The sequence below is a fragment of the Cyclopterus lumpus genome, chromosome 9 (assembly GCF_009769545.1).
Source record: "Cyclopterus lumpus isolate fCycLum1 chromosome 9, fCycLum1.pri, whole genome shotgun sequence".
Classification (NCBI taxonomy): Eukaryota; Metazoa; Chordata; class Actinopteri; order Perciformes; family Cyclopteridae; genus Cyclopterus; species Cyclopterus lumpus.
Genome location: NC_046974.1, coordinates 21,720,766 through 21,741,307, shown reverse-complemented (window position 1 = coordinate 21,741,307; position 20,542 = coordinate 21,720,766). Strand labels below are relative to the sequence as shown.

The following is a 20,542-nucleotide window of genomic DNA, read 5'->3' as shown; positions in this document are numbered from 1 at the left end:
GCTGACAAGAGACCCGTACGACTAATCAAGGATGGAGGGATTAGAGGTAAGTGGCCTGGGGCTGGACAGGGCAACAGATGTCGGGCTGGCTGCATCGGGCGGGACAGAACCTCTGGAAGACGTGCACGAGGACGATCAGCCGGGCGGAGCTGCTCCGGGGGACGACCAGGACTGAGGAGACAGACTGCAAATTAGAAGTGATCGTATACTATAACATAAATAAGTCATACATATGTTTACTAATTATAGTACAGTATGTGAAAAAGCAAAAAGTCAGTGTACAATGTTAAAAACAAATCATACAAAACTCATAGTATTGTATTCCATTAAACTATTAATAAAAATAATTGTATATGTAATAAAATGTCATTATATAGTATCACAAAAATCCCCCAAAAATGTAGTATAGTATGTCAAAATTTACAAAAAATCCTACTATATTGTGTCAAGAAATATGTTGCATCAATGTATAATATAAAGAAATATCCCAAAGAATCAGTATCCTATGCCATTAAATTGTCATTGAAAAATGCTTGTGTTCAATAAATCAATGATAGTGGTCTTAGTCTTTAAAAATGTCACGGTGATATGTAAAGTCTGCCTTGAAGACCTCGTATAGTTATTAGTCACAACCAATGGTTCCGACTGACAACAAATATCTTTAAAATGGGGATAACCGATGGAGACTTTTAAAAACAGCCTTAATATGCTCTATAGTTTCTATCACACAGCATTTGTTGGGGCTCATTGATGCGTCTGTAGCACTGAAGATGAAGACACATTAGACTTCGGCTACCGCGGCAACACAATTCATCGTGGCTTTTCATGGACTTACTAAGAAAAATAACGAATCTCATCAGACTTGTTCTTTAAAGCAGATCAATAGATCAGGTTTCCAACCATGTGTCGAGTCTCACTGCAAACTAGCAGAAAGTATTTGAGGCATGCTGCTTCATTTCAGCGTGGCCCTCTTCAAAGGGGAACTATTAGGTGGCGCGACGTCCCCCTCGGCTTCTCGGGTCTTGGGCAGCGGAAAAGTTGGGGGTTCTGAAGACCCTCTCCTGGGACCGAAGGCATCCACGGCATAACACACCCGTGTTCCGCTATTTATCAATTGTTGTATTCATCTTTTCGGTTTACCCATTCACACCGCTATCAGGTTAACCCCCGCACCACCAAGAAGGTCAGGATAACCCCCACCACTCAAACACACAGAGTTGTCCTCCTGAAAGAGATCAAAGATGCTTTTCGTCGGCAAAGAAGACGAAGCGGTTCGCTGAGGTAGTTAAAGTAGCTCAGTCAGCGCGCTGATCCCTCGATGTCTATCTTAGCGGCCCTCCGACGCTTCAGATAAATTCCATTGCTGAACGTTAACATCTTGTTAATGGGTGGAACAGACCAGAGAAACGTCTCGACAGCCCTTGACAGGCAAGTTCAATGTAGTTTTCTCAGGGCATAAATCACTTTAAAGCAGAATTCTTGTGATTTCTGCCTCGCATGTCTTGGCGGAGGCCTTTGGGGTCGATTACGAGTTGAACTTATGTCCACACTAATCTCCTGGTTGCCAAATTAAAAGGCAAGTTTTCTTCTTTAAAAAAGAAAAAAAATGTCTGGAAAAGTAATTCCTTTTTTTGGGTCAGTGTTTGAAGTCGTCTGGCACATGGCGGGTGACGATGAATTGTCCCCCAAAGAGTTAATTGATGGAGAGGAGTAAAACCTTCAGGGAGGGAAAAAAGTTCAGTTTTTCTACCTCCCTGTCCTGTTTGAAGGAGATGTGAGTTGGCAGTGGAGGAGAGGCTTGAAGATTAATGTTGCAAAAGGGGCTCTGACAGCCTCTCCGCTGGTTGTGGTTCTCTTGGGTGGCCCGATTGGTCTTGGATGTCACTTTTGCTACTTAATCTTGTGTATGTGAACCAGGCAGATTCAGAGGGGCTGTTTGGGTGGGGGATGGGGATGGGGATGGGGGTGGGGGGGTGGGGGATCTGTCCGCTGGGCAAGAACACCAGTCAGACTGAGGAGAATGCAATAATTTATAAACATCATAACAGTATTTCATTTATATTCAAATGTATTCTTTATTGTGCTACCATTTTTCTTTTATTCTCTTTTTTTTCACAGTTTTAGTTTCTTGCTGACATGACTGTTTACCGTGTGAATCAATTAGATAAGTTATATAAATAAACTAAGAATTTATGGAACTAAATTATAACAGATATACTTAACATTTTATTTATTATTTGATTGAAATATAATGCACTCTAAACTGTATTAACTTTTCTTATTTGATAATCAGCGGGTCGTGAAAATATTCAGATCCTACACATGACCACTGGGTAAAATGACTCCATTACAAGTAAAAGTCCTGCATGAAAAAATATGACTGAAGTAAACGTTAAAAAGTATAATGTGTGTTGTTCGTAAGCTTTCAAAATTGTCCCCTCCCCTTCGGCTCAACGAGCGGGAGAGAGAGAACAGCGGTGGTCGTGCGAGCTAGACAGTGAATGTAAACAATCTGTATTACTGTGGCTCTCCGATTGTTCCTCGGCAGTTCGGTTCTAAAGCACAACTGAACACATGCCCTGGGATAAAATAAACATTGTGTATCTTAAAGGAACAGTGTGCAAGGTTTAGTGACCTCTAGTGGTCAGTTGCAGATTGCAAACAACTAAATCCGCTCACGCCTTTCTTTCCGGAGAACTACGGTGGCCTTCAGTAGGATTTTATTGCTTCTAGAAACTACTAAAATACTTTTATATCATTTTGAAAACAAATAAATTATATGACTTCATTTATAATTTAGATGTAACTAAATGTTATTTCTAGAGCAGCAAACAGTAATGTTCACAACATCAAAGTCAGGAAATAAAGTCATTATTATCTCACTGGAAACAAATCTAATATGTAAAAATAAAATAAATAACATTCCTGGGTGAAGTTTATAAAGAATGAAGAACACAGACATCTGTCAGTATCAGTCATTCCTCCTGTCACACACACACACACACACACGCACACACACACACACACGCGCACACATACACACACACACACAGTTCCTTGAAAAGCTGAATACAGAGTATATACTGAATGTGATAGTGTCAGACATTGCGTAATAAGATTACTTTCAACCTTAAAGCTACGTAAAAGGGAAATTAAAGACCGCAAAACTTGTTTTCTTACTGAGCTTTTGAACTAAAGGTAGAGCTGTTTTTTTTGTTTATTTCAGGAGATCACTGACTTCTGTCTCTTTTTGCCTGTGAGGCAATTAAGATCAATAAATCAGAAAATCTGAAATTCTGTCTGATCCGATCTGAGCAATCCCTGCACACACAAACTGTGTGTTCAACTTTTAATAAAACTTAAATATATGCCTGATACCCCCTAGCAGTCCCTAAATCATGAGGTGCACAATAGACATTGTTTTCTTTATTCATGTATTCATTTGACTCTGGCACTCTGGTTTCTGCCTACTGGCCAACCCTATTGTCATTTAATTTCTGGATATATTGTACTTGTGTGATGTGATGACTGGGTATTTACTCCGTAGAGTGATGCAGGTGTGTCTACACACAGATGTACAGGATACCAGTGGGAGGGGTGGGTGTGTTGTCTGTTTGTATATGTTAACAAAAAGATGAAAAACAATGGAAATATCAGTTAAAGTACATGTTCACTGTGTTATGTACCTGTCAATATTTCCAAATAAAAAATACATATTAAAAAAAACTTAACTCTAGATTTAATGCATTTACTTTTGCATATGCATTTTGAAGAAACATTTGAAGCCAACTTTTCGGGGCATTTGAGCTCCGTCCTTGGAGGTTGGCGGGTTGTGGAAGTGAGTGAGGACACCGAAGTTTCTCACTCACTTCCGGGGAGTTTCACAGCAGCCCGATGCTCCTAAAATGTCAATGCAGAGGTCAAACTTCACGTACGTATGTGACAATTCTAATAAAGTTCCATCCGCCGCCTTGTTACTGCTCTCTTTATCTGATGTAGACGTGATTATGGAACGGGGTCATGAGGTGTAATGTTTAACAATGCTTCTCATTTGTAAGCATTAGGGCAAAGTTTAGAATAAAACAAAAAAAAAGGTACTTAGATTTTAAATTAAAGTAAAATGATTGAAATTAAATTTACATATGTTTTATTTCTTAAAAATAAATTTCATTAGATGATTAAAAGTTATCTTATTGTGAGCAACAGTTTGAAAACAAGCAACGGATATTTTGGGCTGAACTAGATTAGCTGCAGGTCAGTGAGTGTTCGTCCTCTGGCTCTCTCCTATTGGCTCGTCCATCAGAGGATTTTTAGGCTCTCTCCTATTGGCTCGTCCCATCAGAGGATGTTTAGGCTCTCTCCTATTGGCTCGTCCCATCAGAGGATGTTTAGGCTCAACGCTCCGAACAAAAGTAAACAGAGTGGAAGCAGCGTCATGTGATCCCAAAACACTGATCCGGAGGCATTTCATCATTCTCAAATTGACCCCAAAAAAAAGAAAACACATTTAAGAACTAAATCGCAAACTAAAAACACATCTTTTTCGAACAGCCCTTGAATAGGGAAGGTAGAGCCGTAGTAGCACTTTAGTAGCACTTAAATGTCTCTTACTGATAGCACTTTGTAGTTTAACGTTATTGAAGAAATTGTACTTTCTTGATTCGTGTTGTTCTGAGTTTGGACTCATGGTTTAATGCACTTATTGTAAGTCGCTTTGGATAAAAGCGTCAGCTAAATGACATGTAATGTAATATGTAATGTAATGTAAAAGAACATTGAATTGGAAACTGTTTATTACTATTACTATATTATTATTTGGTTGTGCTTTTAAGCCTGGGGTTGGTTTTGTCCTGCATTTCTACTTGTTATGTGGCTATTAAAATACCTACTAATTTTTAATATAAATCTCTGGACTTTATTGGTCAAAATATATTGCTCCCGATTCTTATTCTGTGTCTGCTTGTCCAAGAACTTCGACTGAACTCGTTAAAAGTAAATAAATAAACGAGGCCGGGCTCAGTTTGTCGTGCATTGGTGACTGTAAAAGAATAGAAAGGCTCCTTACAGATAAACTCCTAAGCCAATCTAAACTGGTCTCTTACGTGACCTTTCTGACATTTAACCCTAATTCTCAACACCGTAAACTCTATTCCTGGCTGCGGCTCTCAGCTAATTCCCCACTATGTAACGCGGGCTGAATCAACCCCCCCCCCCCCCGTCTCCCCCCCCCCCCCCGCCGTGCACCTTCTCCCGCGTCTGTTGTCCACTCGGGTCTCACTCTCAGTTTCCTGCCTGAGTCAGGGTGCGTTTTGTCATCGCCGGGAGACGTTTTACATTTTTCACTCGACCAAATATGGCTCCCGGCAGTGATCGAGCTGCTCCGTGCCAGAAAACAAAACAAAAAGAAACTTTGGTAAAACACAGGTGTTCGCTCTCTGCGCAGCGCCCCGTGTTTACTCGATTGTTCCTGTGAAAGACTCACTTTTTCTCTTTTTTTTTTTTTTTCTTCTTTCCTTTCTTCCTTTTTCTTTTTTTCCCGCTTTCACACGGAACGTTTGTATTTTGAGAGCTGCAAGCTGCCCACATGGTGTCGTCACTGGAGCTGCTCTCCCCGTAAACTGTTTGGATTTGAATGAGCTAATCCACCTACGGCGTTTGGCTCGGTGCCACGCGGCACACCAATACAGACCATGATGTAGGAAAGGCCCGACTTTATAGGCGATTTACTACACATTAGCGACTGAGTAATCACCCGCGGCTACTTAGGAAACGGGTCACAGTGTCGGCTCGTAATGGGACTCAGCCGAGGCCGATCAAAGGAAGTGAATACAGGAAAGGCCACTTGCACAAAATAGTCCAGCTCATGTCATCGAAAAACACATTCCCTTCTCCGCGTGCTTGTGCTTCACGTCGGCTTAAAGCCGGCGCCTGCGCTACGTGAACGCCTCGCCACCTTCTCAGAGTGCAGCCGAAGCACAGCTGTACCCTGCACATGCTCACACAGAGCGAAGCAGTTGCATGTCAGAGTCCCCCCCCCCACCCAGCCACCCACCCTTTGTTATTCCCTGCTTCTCGCAGGCAGGACAGTAAATTCTACAAGAGTCCACAAAGAGGGACGGTCGAAGCCTCGCGCCTGTCCCGTCTTCAGAGAGTAACGACAGGGAGAGAATCACTGGTTTTTTCAAAAAAAAAAAAAGTCTGATGGACACCAGTGGGACGGGGACTCTAGTAAACGGAGCGCTGAGTCTAGACCGGCTTCGAGACGAGCACGTTAAGGTCGCGCTCATAAAAGTCCCGAGGACACCAGGTTCCTTACAGGCCTGGAGGGGACGACGGGCCGGAGAGGGATGGGTCGGGAGCTGCTCCACTGCTGCTGCTGGAAGCCCATCACACGGGCCGAGAGCAATAGGTTTCATATGTGGCACGTCGTGAATCAGGCTCGAGCGTCAAATAACTCACAGCAGACTGACCCCGGGCTGTGAGGGCTTGGTATGCTGGGAGAACAGGGCCACTGTCTTCAAAACACAAGACTACAGAGGTGCGTCGCATGGAGGGGATTTAAAGCATTTAAAGCACGGAAAGGAGAATGATCTATGGAAAACCTTAAAACTCTTAAAGATGCACCAGATGCTCCCAGTGGCCACCACTAATGACCCCTCGCAGGAATGCAAACGCCCTTCTCCTTGACTGACATTTGCTTTTAGCGGCTCCTGTGGGATGGGGCGGTGGGCCGGTGGAAAGCGATAGCAGGGGGAGATCCTCTGGAGATAAACCGCCATGCCCCCCTGTCCCTCAGACAACCAAAGAAAGTGAGTGATGTTTGTCTGAAAACCAAGAGCCGCGATCCCTCTTGTTTTGATGTGCGGGCCCACCTGGGATGCGGGGTCTCCATCAGCACTCTGGGCCCGAGGAGAAGGGGAAGGGAAACAGGACTCACACAGATCTCGTCCACAGGACAAACAATCTGAGTGACAAGCCCGCTGGAATCCCACGGAAGTCACCCAACAGACGAGGCATTCAAACACGCAGGAAAACAAGAGGCGTTTAGGTGGCCACAAAGGCCCCGGAGTAGAATGCACAGCGTGGTTTCCTCAACTTTTCGAGGACAAAAGTTGAAGTCCTTTAACAGCCGAACATACGCGGGAAACCTACAGGGACCATATCATCTCATCTCATACGCACTAAAACAAAGGCAATCACGGCAATTCAGAGGCAAATGAGTGGGACCTACTCCCCCCCTCCAGCTGTTAGTCTAAAGATGAATGTTATACATACAAAATATACGATGTTATAGATTGTTATAGATTAACTAACCAACAGATATTAAGTAGTTTAACTCAGCTACTTAAACCAGCTGCATCATAAAATACAGCACACAGTAATTCATCCATACTTAAAAAAAATTATCTAATATTTACACTGTTGTACTTCTACTTATAGTGGAGTCATTTTAACTTTGTTTATTTACTTCTTCCAGCGCTGTTCTGGGATCAAAATAAATCAATCTAAGCCCAGACATTTTATTTATTTATTTATTTTTTTTACAGCTGTGATTGCATGTGGAAATTCGTTAATATTAATAGTTTTCACGTCTTCGTTGCTCAAACGTAGGACCCGAAAAAAGAAGTTCTGCAGCACGTAAAAAGAGAGAAAATCTGCGAAAAGTTCCCGTCCAGCAAGATTGACGAAGGAACCGTCCCGGTGTGGTTCAGAGTGAACGAGGCCTTTTCTCGAATAGGAACAATGGGAAAGAACTGATTGACAGCTGTCCAACATCCTCAATTTCCAATGTCATTTAATTTAATCGTGATCTTTACATCAGATAAAACTGAAAGAGTATGTGTGGACAAGTATATATATATATATATATATATACAAAATAACCTTTGTGACCCACAGAGCACGGCGAAGGCAAGAATCCAGCAGGATATTAATTAACCTCGATAATGAGTGTGGCGTGTTGCGGCCTGGCAGGGGTGGAGCACCTGTCGGGTTCGGTCAGGTCGGAGCCGCTCGTTAGTTTTACAGCTCGACGCCGGGCGTCACGTGCACGACGCCGGGCGCCACGTGCAGTTTAGCTCGGAGGAATCCACGGACGCACATCTGAGAACACGGAGCTGGGAAACCAAAACAAGAGAAAGACAACTGTTAGCATCATGAGCTTTTATGAGCATTTATTATTATGATCTATTCATAATCAAATTTCAAAGTCATCGTTGTGGTTGAGGAGGAAACGTGGCGTGTTGTGCTTCATCACCAGCCATTTATCCACAGCTGCTCCAATCCACATGACACCAACTGCACAGCTTGGCTCTCACACCTTCAGCATCAACAAAGAATAACATAAAAACTAACCAGTCAGAATGTCAAAGTGCTCCACATCAAGCTTTGGAAATAATCATCTCACAAATCTGGAAATGATTATACAGTCCAGGGAAAATTTCCTCACTGGCTTACATCATATCGAAGCATTTCCGTCACTTGTGTTTGTTTTTCAAAGGTGTGTGTGTGTGTGTGTGTGTGTGTGCGTGTGTGTGAGCGGCATGACGGCAGAAGAGTGTTGAAACGAAGAAGGAAACACCTCTGTTGAACCCAGAGGTCCCGTCTGATAACGGACACGCACACAAGTACCGGGAATGGAAGCAGCGTCGAGGCACGATGTCTGTGCTGTGTCACCGCTGAAGCCCCCTCGCTGTGAGGGTGGGGAGGGGGGGTCCCGCGTGGAGTATCGGCTGTGGAGGGCAGAGCAGGGGTACAAGGCCCAGATGGATGTCATGGCAAACATCTGTTCCACCTCCTGGCAGGGTCTTATCAGCCGAAATGCTTGACACACACACACACACGCACACACACACACACATTCTTTGCAGGGTTTAAGAAAACAAGCATTCTGTTTGTCTTGTAAACAGAAAGTGGGCTCACAGGGTTCATCCTGCCGGGTGTGACCGCACTCCTTTCTACTTCTGTTATACTGTATGTGGCACACTTTTCTCCTTAGAATAGTATGCTAGCACGCACAACATATACAAAATATATAATATTGTCTGCTCACCAATGGTTCCCGACCAAAAGGTGCAAACGCATTTTTAAAGTCGGTCACTTCAGCGCGTCTCATTTTGATTTCTCTGATCGCTGTATTCTGATTCAACCTTTGACCTGCAGAATATTGTCTCATGCAACGGCGCTCATTTGTTGTACGTTCAGGTAGAAATGTTTCCTAAATTCTGCCATGTAACGTATTGAATTTGATACTGCCGATACTTTAGTTTTAGTTGACATTTCACCCTCCGCATAGCACGTTTTGTATCTCGGCCGATTTGGATTCATCGAAACAGCGTTCGTCACTCTCGCTTGAAGGAGCCACGCTGAGGTCGTGTTGGAGGAGACTCGACGTGGCAAAAGTGTAATAATAATATAATATTAAATAAAACCCACACGGCTCGGTTCACTCGGCGATCGGTCCACTGATTGTTGATGTTCAAATTCAATACGCACAAGATTCCTTGTGTGTGTGTGTGTGTACTGTACTGTACTGTACTGTACACACACACACACACACACACACACACACACACACACACACATTAACCAGGTCGGTAATGCAAAGAAGACTGACGATGAGGTGAATGCGGCGCTCTTCACGTGACAGAGACATACAAAAAAAAGAAAGAAGACAAACGATGAATAAACTGCAGCTTCGCACGTCGTCTTTTGGCGAGCTCGCCTCCCTTTTGTGTGCCGTCTCGTTCATTCTTTACATGCACGCTCTTCCCCTCCGGCATGTTTTCATCCCCCTTTGTTAAAAATTCGCATCTTTTTACTTTATAGCACTGCCAACTATTAGGCTTGCCATCGTTTGTTAGATTTCTCACAGTGTTTTTCATGCCTTCCCGGCAGCCATTAATTACCATTCATTTCAAAGAAATATTTTTTTCAAAAAAATAAAGAAAAGAATGGACGTGCACAGACTTGAATTGATTCTTGAGAAACTGTATCCATCACAGTAAACATCTCGGCTCCGTTATTTTTTGGGCCTCGGTGACGCACGGATTGGATCAGAACCATCATAGAACTTTGCAGAAAGCTATCGCTGCGCCACACTGAGGGGCCGCAGGCACACGGCAGCAATTAGACGGGCACAGGTTCAGTGTGGCAGGAGAGCATCGGATGCTTCTCTTTTGGGATGGGAATGAAATCTGTACAGTCAGAAAGAAAGAGTGAGAGTGAGAGAGCGTGAAGGGGACCTCTCTCTCTCTCTTTCTCCCCGGAGGGCTGCTTCGCTGAGGTCCGGGCCTCTTCGCTTCCCCCCCCTGGCCATCCTGGATGCCCATGCTGAGGGAGGGCTGCTTCGGCATGACCGGAGGGAGGGAGGGAGGGAGAGAGAGAGAGAGAGAGAGAGAGAGAGAGAGAGAGAGAGAGAGAGAGAGAGAGAGAGAGAGAGAGAGAGAGAGAGAGAGAGAGAGAGAGAGAGAGAATCTGAATGAAACCAAAAAAATAAACGGTAAGGAGAGAGAGATAAAGAGGACTCACAAAAACAGGGAGAAAGTGAGAGCGACTTGAAGAGAAAAGGAGAGGAGGGTGGGGAGGGGGAGTGTGTGTGTGTGTGTGTGTGTGTGTGTGTGTGTGGGGGGGGGGGGGGGGGGGGGGGCGAGACGAGCGCAGCGGCCCGTGGTTTGTCTCAGAGCGCCGCTGCAGCTTCCAGAGCTGGTGTGCAGCAGACTGAAGAGAAGCACGTCTGCCCCAGAGGCAGAGACTGGAAAACAGGATCAAAGAGTCGCCGGGGCAACCTGCATGACACACATTGTATTAAAGCCACACGGTTAATTTGAAAGAGAGGGGGCAAAAAGGAGGAGAAGAGGGGAGGCGGAGGAGAGTATTTTTTTATTAGGAGCTCCTGTCTCACTCGGTTAACTTTCCACTCAGAACTTTCTTCAGCGGCTCTACTTTGACTTTGAGTGCTTTGTGTTGTGTTGTGAGTGTGTTGTGTGTGTGTGAGAGAGTGTGTGTGTGTGTGTGTGTTGTCGTTACTTTGGCTCGACCTCAACTCAGCTCATCTGCGTCCTCCCCCCCCCCCCACACAGATTATCTTCCAGGGTCTCGGGTTTCCACGGGTCACCTTAAATCACAAATCAGAGCCGTGCTGGTGAAAATGCTTCCAGAGAACGTCGGCAAACATTCAGTTCATCACTCTCGTTCCCCCCCGACGCGAGAAGATGGAACGTCGACTCGAGACCACGAAACCAAACTGTTTCACAAACAGAGAAAACGCTGCAAACACGAGCGACACAGTTCAGTAATTATCAAACAGAGAAATCTGTCACTCCTGCTCCCCTCACGAGATTACACGTTAAAAATGGAGTCATTGTTGCATTCGGACAAAAACATATTAAACATACTGATAATACAACATTTCAACAAGCAGAAGTATTGTGAGTGTTAAAAACAACTAAGACCATGATCACATTTTTAAAACTTTAATTGCCATTTTTGACAAAACATTTGATTGAAATAAAGAAAAAGAAAAAGAAAAAGAAAACGAGACTGCAGTGAATGTTTAAAAAGCTATTTGTGGGCAGATAATATGCAAAGTCCAATGATTTATCAAATGCACCGATCCATCCAAAAAAAGAAAAAACTACCTTGCGTCAGGTACAACAAGTGATCAATCTCTAAAAACCTGACCAAATACTGACATAAACAACAACAACAACAACGGAAAGACAAAGCACACACGGAAAGGGGCGTGAACATTATCCGTTACCGAGTGCCTCTCTGGGACGAGCGCACACCTGTGGCACGACGACAGAGACTCTTTTCAGAGGTGTGGAGCCCACACGGGGGCATCCGGGATTAAAAACTAAACGGGGGTCTGCGATCAACAGCAGACGGGGAGGGTCTTCGCGGACAGTTGGAAGGCATTAGGGTGTCGGACAGGGACTTGTCAGATGCAGCTGTTGCTGTGGCTGATTGATGGAGTTTGTATTCCACCCCGATGGGAGACTGGAGTCACTCGCCGGTGTTGAGAGGGATTGTGTCAAATAAAAAAAGAAAGAAAAAGAAACAAATTACAGTAGATTTGTAGAAAGACAAACGTGACATTTTGCTGAACACTGAAAAGAAACAATCACATTTCTCCATCTCGTGGCTACTGCCAATCACCGTGGTGGGGATCTTTGATTTGAAAGAAGTCACAAGTGTGGTACGAGGTATAAAAAAAAAAAGGAAAGAAATCTGAACGTAGCTCTACGCGTTATCCTAAATTGCACATTTATAAAAAGCATTTAGACTTTCCGCACTTGGCCACGTGACTGGCAGTACTTGCGTGCGTACGGCTGCACGGCCGTACACACAATACTCCTCGAGACGCACTCGGACTACGCTATTCGGACTAGATATTCAGACGCGGCGTACACACCGCTACGCTACTGATCCGAGTGGAAAGAGGAGGAGAAGCACACGCCGGACAGCCACACAGCACCCCTCAGTGGAGGGAGCCTCGCCGAGCCCCGCCCACACATCCTGTAAAGTCATCACTGAAGATGTTAAACATAATCTACAGACAACCTGGGCTCCTCTTTATGTGTGTGTGTGTCAGAGTGAGTGATGTGTGCATTAGTGTCCCACGTGCCACTGGTTTAATCACAGGGGCACAGACCGTAGTAGTAAACAAGATTTCCCATTTCTAGCAAAAGTTCAATGACTTTTCTTGACGAAACCGCGATACGTCAGGGTGGGTTTTAACGGCAGCGCTCCTCTGTCGGGTTGCAGCGGCTGACATGTCGTACACACACACACACACACACACACACAAACACACACAAACAAACACACACGCGCGCTCTTTCTCTTTTCGATCTGAACAAAATCGAGAGCACAGTGGGGGGTTGGGGGGGGGGAAGAGGCGTTACTTGACTTTACTTTACGTGCGTGCATGTTTGTGCTCGTGCATGAGAGCACGCGTGTGTGTACGCAGGCCAGGTGGGGGTGTTGGCCGCCGCCGGCCGCCAATGTCTCTGAGCGTCAGCAGTGCGAGCGTCATATCCTCGCAGGCTCCGTGTCTTTGTCCTCCAGCAGCCCGATGAACTGACCGAAGCTCTCCTTCGCGGCCTCCAGGTTGTCGGCGGTGCTGCCCTCCAGGATCCAGCGCTTCCCCCTGGCCAGCGGCTCCAGCTCAAAGTACTTCTTGACCTGAAAGAAATGGAGAGCGGTCAGTCAAAGCATCCCAATTCTTCTTACTACTGGCCTGAAACCATGCATCCCTGAGGGTCTGCAGAGTTTCCTTTCAAGCAAACACTTTGAGGAAAGTAGCCAGTATTGGCTTTAGTGGGCACAGATTTGGGATTTCTTTCTGGTGAGTTCAGTGAAACCAGGGCTCTGCTTTTTCTTTCTTCAATATTATTTGGACCACAGTGTTTAAAAAAAAAGAGCCCTGGTTTCACTGTTGCATTGAACGCGGCCCCGCGTCCGGAATGCAACCGCAGTTAACAAATATATTTCATAGAAAGTATAATACAATAAAAACGTTTTCTCTTCTCTGGGAAATATGTGGCTTGTCGGCTTTATTCGCCCCGCTCTTTTGTAACAGTTATAAAGTTCATATGTGGGCTTTTGGCTGCTCATGACCGTGCGGGTGCGGTGAGGTTCTTTTTGGTTGTGGGGGTGGAGGGGGGGGCTGGAGAACCAGAACCAGCTGCTACGTAAAAACAAATCTCAACGGGGGGAGACGATGTCTTAGACCTCCACTCGAGATACTGCAGGTTGTTAGGGGTTCTGACAGCAATTTGGTTTGCCCGAGTTCAGTCATCTCCTCCCGTTTGTCTGATCGCCAGTGAAGAAAGTACAAAGAGTGTGCCGCCTGCCGCTCGGCAAAAACTCCATTTTCCCAGCGCGTTGACTCCGTCGGTCAGCTTCATGTTGGGTTCGGTGTGTCTGTCTGTGAGGGCGTTTAAAGATGCGCCCCTCACACGGATCGAGTTACAACATGAACAAACGCAGGGATAGTCACGCTTTACATATTCAGAACTTCTTTAAAAAGGGGAGAGGAAATAGTGTTTTTGTTGGGTTGTTTTAATCTTTAATTGTTTAAATATGACTATGCATATATAGTAAAAAGACTCTTTTTGTTGGTTTCTTGTTCGAATTATTCTAATCTGGTTTTCACGTAGTTAAAGCACACAGGCTTCATCAATCTTTGCATGAATATTAATTCCCTGAAGTTATTTAAAATGGAGCCATTGTTTCTTTAATTGCTCCACCTTTAGTGCTCTGATAGATATTTCTTCATATTTCTGCAAACATATATAAAAAAAGATCAATCGTTGATCAAATTCTTAAAAATCCACACAGCAGATAACCTCAGGGTTCTCAATTGGTCTTTTTTCCCCCAATGCGAGAAGACAAATACGCTCGTGCACCCTGTCGACTGCACCCAATCCAAGCAGGTAGGTGCCCGTCACACAGTCAAATTACTTTTCAACTTCAAGTGAAATTGCTTTTGTCTAGACCGTGCTGTGCTGTCTAGATGTGCCATGGTGTGTGGCATGAAGAGGATGAGGAGGAGGAGGAGGAGGAGAGGGAGAAGAGGGAGAAGAGGGGGGGTACTCTTTGTGTCTGCTCAAATTCAGCCAGCCATGCCAGTGAGAGTGAGAGGGAGCGCTGCCCCTGAGCCGAGTCTCTGTCCGGGTGTAATTTGAGTTTAATGACAGATTAAGTCACCTCAACCGCGTTTGGCTCGGAGGCCTGGCTAGAAAGCCTAGCGGACCCAAACAGTGTTAACAAATCTGTCTGGGTAACTTGAGCCGCCCTAGGTCCGGGGCCCTAGCCCCAGACCTAGACTGCAGACGATGCGGCTGGCTGCCTGTCTGGCTGGCTGGCTGGCTTGTCCGCCTGTAGCCACGGCCCTCTTCTGGATGACTCTGGCCCCTGCACTGGCAGCCTGTGAAAAGGCCAGCAGTGACCTCTGTGCAAGTGCAGACAGGCTCAAGCGCCTCTCACTTCCCCTCCTCACCCACGCGGGCCAACAGAACACGCCCGACAACTGCCTTCCTCCTGTCCTCGGTACGATGGGACAACTGATCTCACCAACGGTACCAGATGGCTCAGTGCGCTCTCGGTGCAGCTTTACAATTGTGTACTCATGAAAACACGAGTAGTCTTGAGATACCGAAAGAACCATTGGTATGAACACTTTTACGGGGGGGGGGGGCGGCATCTCAGTGTTACACGGCTGAAGGAACCCTGTGACCTTACAGACGGGCGCACCCACACTGGCAGTCAAACAGTGTGGCACAAACCAGTTTCCCTGAGATTAAGTCCTCCTAAGCGCACTTATGCTTGCTTAAGGAATTGCGTGAGGCATTGGGAAGGGTAAGCCACACAAGACGCGGGTTGCCAGATGGCTCCTAAATTGACCACTGGGTCATCCAGTCTAGCTTCTTCTAGGTCATACAGACCGGGGGCCTCGCCTGGTGCACGGGAGAAAGCGGCTTATGCATGCACGAGGGTGTCAAAAACCACATCTTTAAATCACCTGTGTCTGTTTCAACTGTAGTCCTGCTGCAATAAGCCACCGGGGTATTCTGTTAGGTCCCCCATAAACCTCTTGCGCAACAGGCCTGAATTGTTACAGTGACCTCTGAGCCAGTAGTTGAGATTGGGCTGGAATTTGTCAGGACTTATCATGACATAATTGATTACAAATTTTTTTAAAGGTGGTAGAGGCGGTCAGTTATTATTTGGGCGGCTGTAGCTCATGGACAGAGTGGTCGTCCTGTATTCACTCGGTAGTTCTCCCCATAGTTTGCATGTTGAAGTGTCCTTGAGCAAGACACTGAACCCCCAGTTGCTCCCCGGGCGCTTCACTGCAGCCCACTGCTCCCTAATTACTAAGGATGAGTTAAATACAGAGAATCATTTCTATTAATTAATAATAATAATAATAATAATAATAATAATAATAATAATAATAATAATAATAATGTATTTGTATTATACTGCATCATCCTCTCCTTCCTTTTAAAAAAGACACGATTCTGCATGAGGTGGATAATTTATTTTTGGGTAACGAAAAGTCAAATTATGGTAACTGGAAAAGAAAATATGAACACTGTCCGGCTGCACAGACATTTCACAAATAATGTCTTAAGTTGTTTTCAACGTTTGCTAAATTCAGAAATATCCAGGTAAGATTTAATGAGAAATTGATGATGATGGAAAACATAAATCAGTGTGCAAGTATGCAACTGATTTAAGGACCGAATGAGGGAGAAGTGAGGGACAAGTTGGCTGAACGGCTCGCCGGCTAAGCGTAAGCTCCTCCCCTGGTAAGCTACTTCAGGCTCCTTAAGGCAGCGGATGGGCATGCATGGCATGTGCATCCAGCTGCTCCCTGACCCACGCCAAGATTACTACATGTGATGGTCTCTGTTGGCAAAAAAAAGAAGCTTTTCCAACTAAACACACCAGGGAGGCAGAGGCAAAAAAGTAGAAATAAAAAACTGGCTGGTTTACTGACTGGCTGGCTTGGCTTACTCACTGGCTGGCTGGCTGGACTAGAGAAGAGAAAAATGCCTGAGGCCCAGTTCTAGTCGTGTAGGTGCATAATGTCAGCTGCTGGGAATCTCAGTGAGAAACCCCCTGACAAATCTATATGCCTACAAAAATGTAATGTACATTTTAATCTACAGTGATGTTTAGTTTAAAAATTAAACTGAGTATTCAAATTAGAATGCAGGAGTTCTCAAATACTTCTTAAATCATAGGCTGCAATGAATAATAAGAGTGAGAAAAATCAGTGCGATAGCAAATCCAGCTGAAGTCAAAAATAAACTGCTGCTACCTGACTGTTGTCATGCAGCATTCGTAGCTAATACTACGAAAATGAATACGCTGTAATTCGTACATAATCCCACTTAATCAAGTCGTATGTAATCCACGTAATCATGAACGTGGAAGTATAAAGAGCCACAGGTGGATGAGTCAAAGACAAACTCGATTTTTAGCCAGGAGACCGCTGTTCGTACCACCGTGTGAAACGACAAGCCGAGACACTTAAGCAACGCCAGTTAATATAACCCAAACCAAAATCTTTTCCGAAACCTAACTAAGTAGTTTAGTTAGTTAAACCAAACTAAGTATTTAACAATCTTTTCCTAAACCAAACTAAGTATTTAACGATCTTTTTCTAAACCTAACTAAGTAGTTTAGTTAGTTAACCAAACTAAGTATTTAACGATCTTTTCCTAAACCTAACTAAGTAGTTTTGTTACTTAAACCTAACTAATTCTTTAGCGATCTTTTCCAAAACCTAACTAAGTATTTAACGATCTTTTCCTAAACCTAACTAAGTAGTTTTGTTACTTAAACCTAACTAAGTATTTAACGATCTTTTCCTAAACCTAATTAAGTGGTTTCCCGTGAAGACCAACGTTTCCTTTAAAAGACTATATGCATGAAACAAATGTGTTGAAGGACTTTCATAGGAAAACGCATGAAAAATGAGCTGTTTCATACGAACTGTTGTATGAGGATAACATGCATAGTTAGAGCAAGACCAAATCAAACATGCTCATACTCCCACTCACACCTTGAGGCAGTTCAATCCAGATTGAGTCTCTGCTTCTTTATCAAAGGTGCCCAGCCACACAATGTGGAAATCATTTATGGTGACGTTTAAGATTTTAATACGTTAATTGTCGTACCACCAGCATAGGGGGGGGGGGGGGGGGGGGGGAATGTGAATACACACATTCACATTTTTAAAAGAATCTAACTTTGTGACAACATATGCCAAACTGCCTTTGTGCGAACAATGTCACAGACACCAACAGCAACCAATCAGCCAGTAACTGGCTCACCTCTGTTGTTTCCTCTGTAGTCCCTTTTGGCTCTGCGCTCGTGCAGAGTAATGCATGTTGAGTGCCTTTCTCAAGGGTGTGATGGCAGAGGTCCAAGGCAACAGATTGCACTCAGTTTCCATGCCATGTTCAGGATCTCTCTGCTGCGGTTCAATGGTCCTGCGCTTTGTACGCGTCGTTGGAAAAAAATCTGAAGTCAGTTCGAGCATTCTTGCAGAGGTTGACAGCAAAGCCAGATGGAACAGACGCAGGTTTGTTGGACACGCTGCTATAGGAGATCCGTATCGTAAAAGAAAGCGCTGTCCACTTAATTTCTCATCTTGGGCACGTTTTTTTTTTGTTGAGTCTGGCTCTCGCAATTGCCTCAGGATCCAAAAGTCTGAGAAAAATATCAAAACTAAATTCAATAATATCAAATAATTTCTTCCTGTTTAAGTAATACGATCATAAAGAGAAGAACAGGAAACGTTCACTTGAGAAGATTTTGCCTTTCGGCCATGTAAAAAGAAAAGAAAAACGAAAGAAGCAAAACACAAAAGAGAAGCTAATAAAAAAACTCAAACAGATAAGTTATCCTTCAAACACGTCTGTCCTGCAGGCAACTATCAAAACTCCTCCGTGGAGCAGGAGAGCTTTACTCAATAAATTCACTGGGAACCGATGACTCCAGCCTTGAGGTTTTCATTCAGCAAAGGACTGTTTTCAACAAAAAATAACATCCTTTGTTCACAGAGCATGTGTGTATAAAGTGACCTATGGGAAAAGGAAGCAGAAAGCGCCCAGACATGTCTTTATATGCGTTTTAGAAGGGAATTGTTAATATAGCTTTAAAATAAATGTTCCTCATTTAATAGAACATATGGCCTCCAATGCCCTCGTCCAAATATGTACCGTGACAACATGTCTATCCTGCTTCACTGTCATGTGTCAAAAGCTCACCACACGGGTAAGCCAGACAACTGGAGAAGGAAGCATTAGGGGGGTCTCTGAACTAGAGAAAGTGGCATACTCAAATATCCAAGACAATCAATTACACTATCCCTTGACATGTTGGCCCCTGTAAAAATATCAGTCACTTGGAAAGTGGCCCGAGCTGGCGACTGCACTGAAATGGGTGGGTAATGTGAGATCCACTTACCATATAATAGATATGCCTTTGTTTGCTTTTCCGGCTTAGCTAAAGAGCCTTAAAGACATGCAACATCCCAGAGGTCCCCAAGAGAGGAACATTTGGGAAGCCTGTGAAAAAACAAACATTGCACCACAAACTGTGGAAGGTGTCAAATGGAACAGCCCACCAGTGAGTAAAGGCTAAAGCCTATTAAGCAAGGCTTTAACACTTAAGGCAATGGACCCAAGGTTTTGCATCTGAGAGGATTACTCAAGGTAGATAAAGGCCGGATCACGGGTTGAGTGAAAGTATTACCTGTGGGGTGGGGCACCACCTTTGTTTCCAGATCTTTCAATTTCGGTTGGGAGAGCTAACAGCTGGTGCAGTACAGAGACACGAGTGGCGAAACCTCGGCCAATCTTAAGACCGCGACAATTCACGTGAATACTCCTGCGCTCACCATAAGCCAGGCCGAGATGTCTCACAATGGCTGCATGTTGCCGTCACAGCATGCGTTCTGGTTTTCTACTTGCTCCCTCGCTCCCACTTGCTCCCTCACACGTCTGGTCTTTAAAAATGCATCGGCTTTCTGGTGTCCGCCGTGTTTTTGCAGGAAAGCAAGAAGCGAGGGCAATCAAACGCCTCTGACCTTGGTGCACAGTTGTTGCACACAGTTGTTTCACATTTTGCCATTACGGTATTGGCCACAATTGAGTAATTGCCGTGGTTTGCGGATGCCACTGCAGAACTATGCGGCTGGGCTTACGAGCAAATTCAGAAAAGAAATGCATGCACAAGTTTTGCAAGAACCCACGGCGAGAAAGGCGGATAATGTGCAGTCGGAGCGCGGAGAGAGGAAGTGGAGGAAAGACAGAAAGATGTGGACTTTCACTTTAGTATCTTCACTTGCTGTAGAAACGATCCGGGCCTGGCCAGCGCGTAAAAGCCACAGGAACCAGGGAACAGTTGTAGAACTGTTGGAGCAGGGGGATTCGGCAGGCAACAAAGTCCCCGTGTCACGGTGCAAAAACCCCAAAACGGAGCTGCCTTTAGATTTACCGACCCCGGGTCTCCCTCAGACTCGGCTCAGTGCAGGTTCAAAGTGATTCACTCGCGGTGCACTTCTCTTCAAAGCCAACTGACCACTGCCAGATCAGAGCCGTCCTCAGAGGCGCTGTAAATCTAAGCGAGGGGACCGCACAGAGGACATTCTTCCCGACCGCTTCAACGGCCCAGAGGCATTTGTTCTGCTGAGCTTTCTTGCGGCGGATCGAATGACTTCCACAAACACTTGGCTGCCGTGACCTGGGGAAAGAGCCATCCGTGCGTCGGGTCTGGTGTGTGTTTGCGGAGCACGCATTCACACAAGCCTCACCGTAGCGGATAAGGGATGGGCGGCGATTCAATAATGTTTATCCACTTTTAGAAGACTATTATATTATCTTTCTACTAAATATTTTTTCTCATATCAATAAATCTGAGCGAGTTCCGTTTAAAGTAGCGAAACACAGTTTACTTGTTAGAACATAACTTTGATTACTTTATAGGGTTTTGGTCACATTAATTAAACGAGGCA

General features: G+C 44.8%; 1 protein-coding gene across 2 annotated transcripts in view; it reads right to left on the bottom strand.

Annotated features, from left to right (window-relative positions):
- Window positions 1–11,458: 11,458 nt before the first annotated feature.
- Window positions 11,459–20,542, bottom strand: part of LOC117736647 (ADP-ribosylation factor-like protein 15) — a 94,039-nt gene continuing 84,955 nt past the window's right edge. For both annotated transcript variants that reach the window (XM_034542116.1, XM_034542115.1), the window contains exon 5: window positions 11,459–13,188. In XM_034542116.1, the coding sequence (XP_034398007.1) occupies window positions 13,036–13,188 (153 nt within the window). In that variant the 3' untranslated portion in view covers window positions 11,459–13,035. The remainder of the gene's footprint in view (window positions 13,189–20,542) is intronic.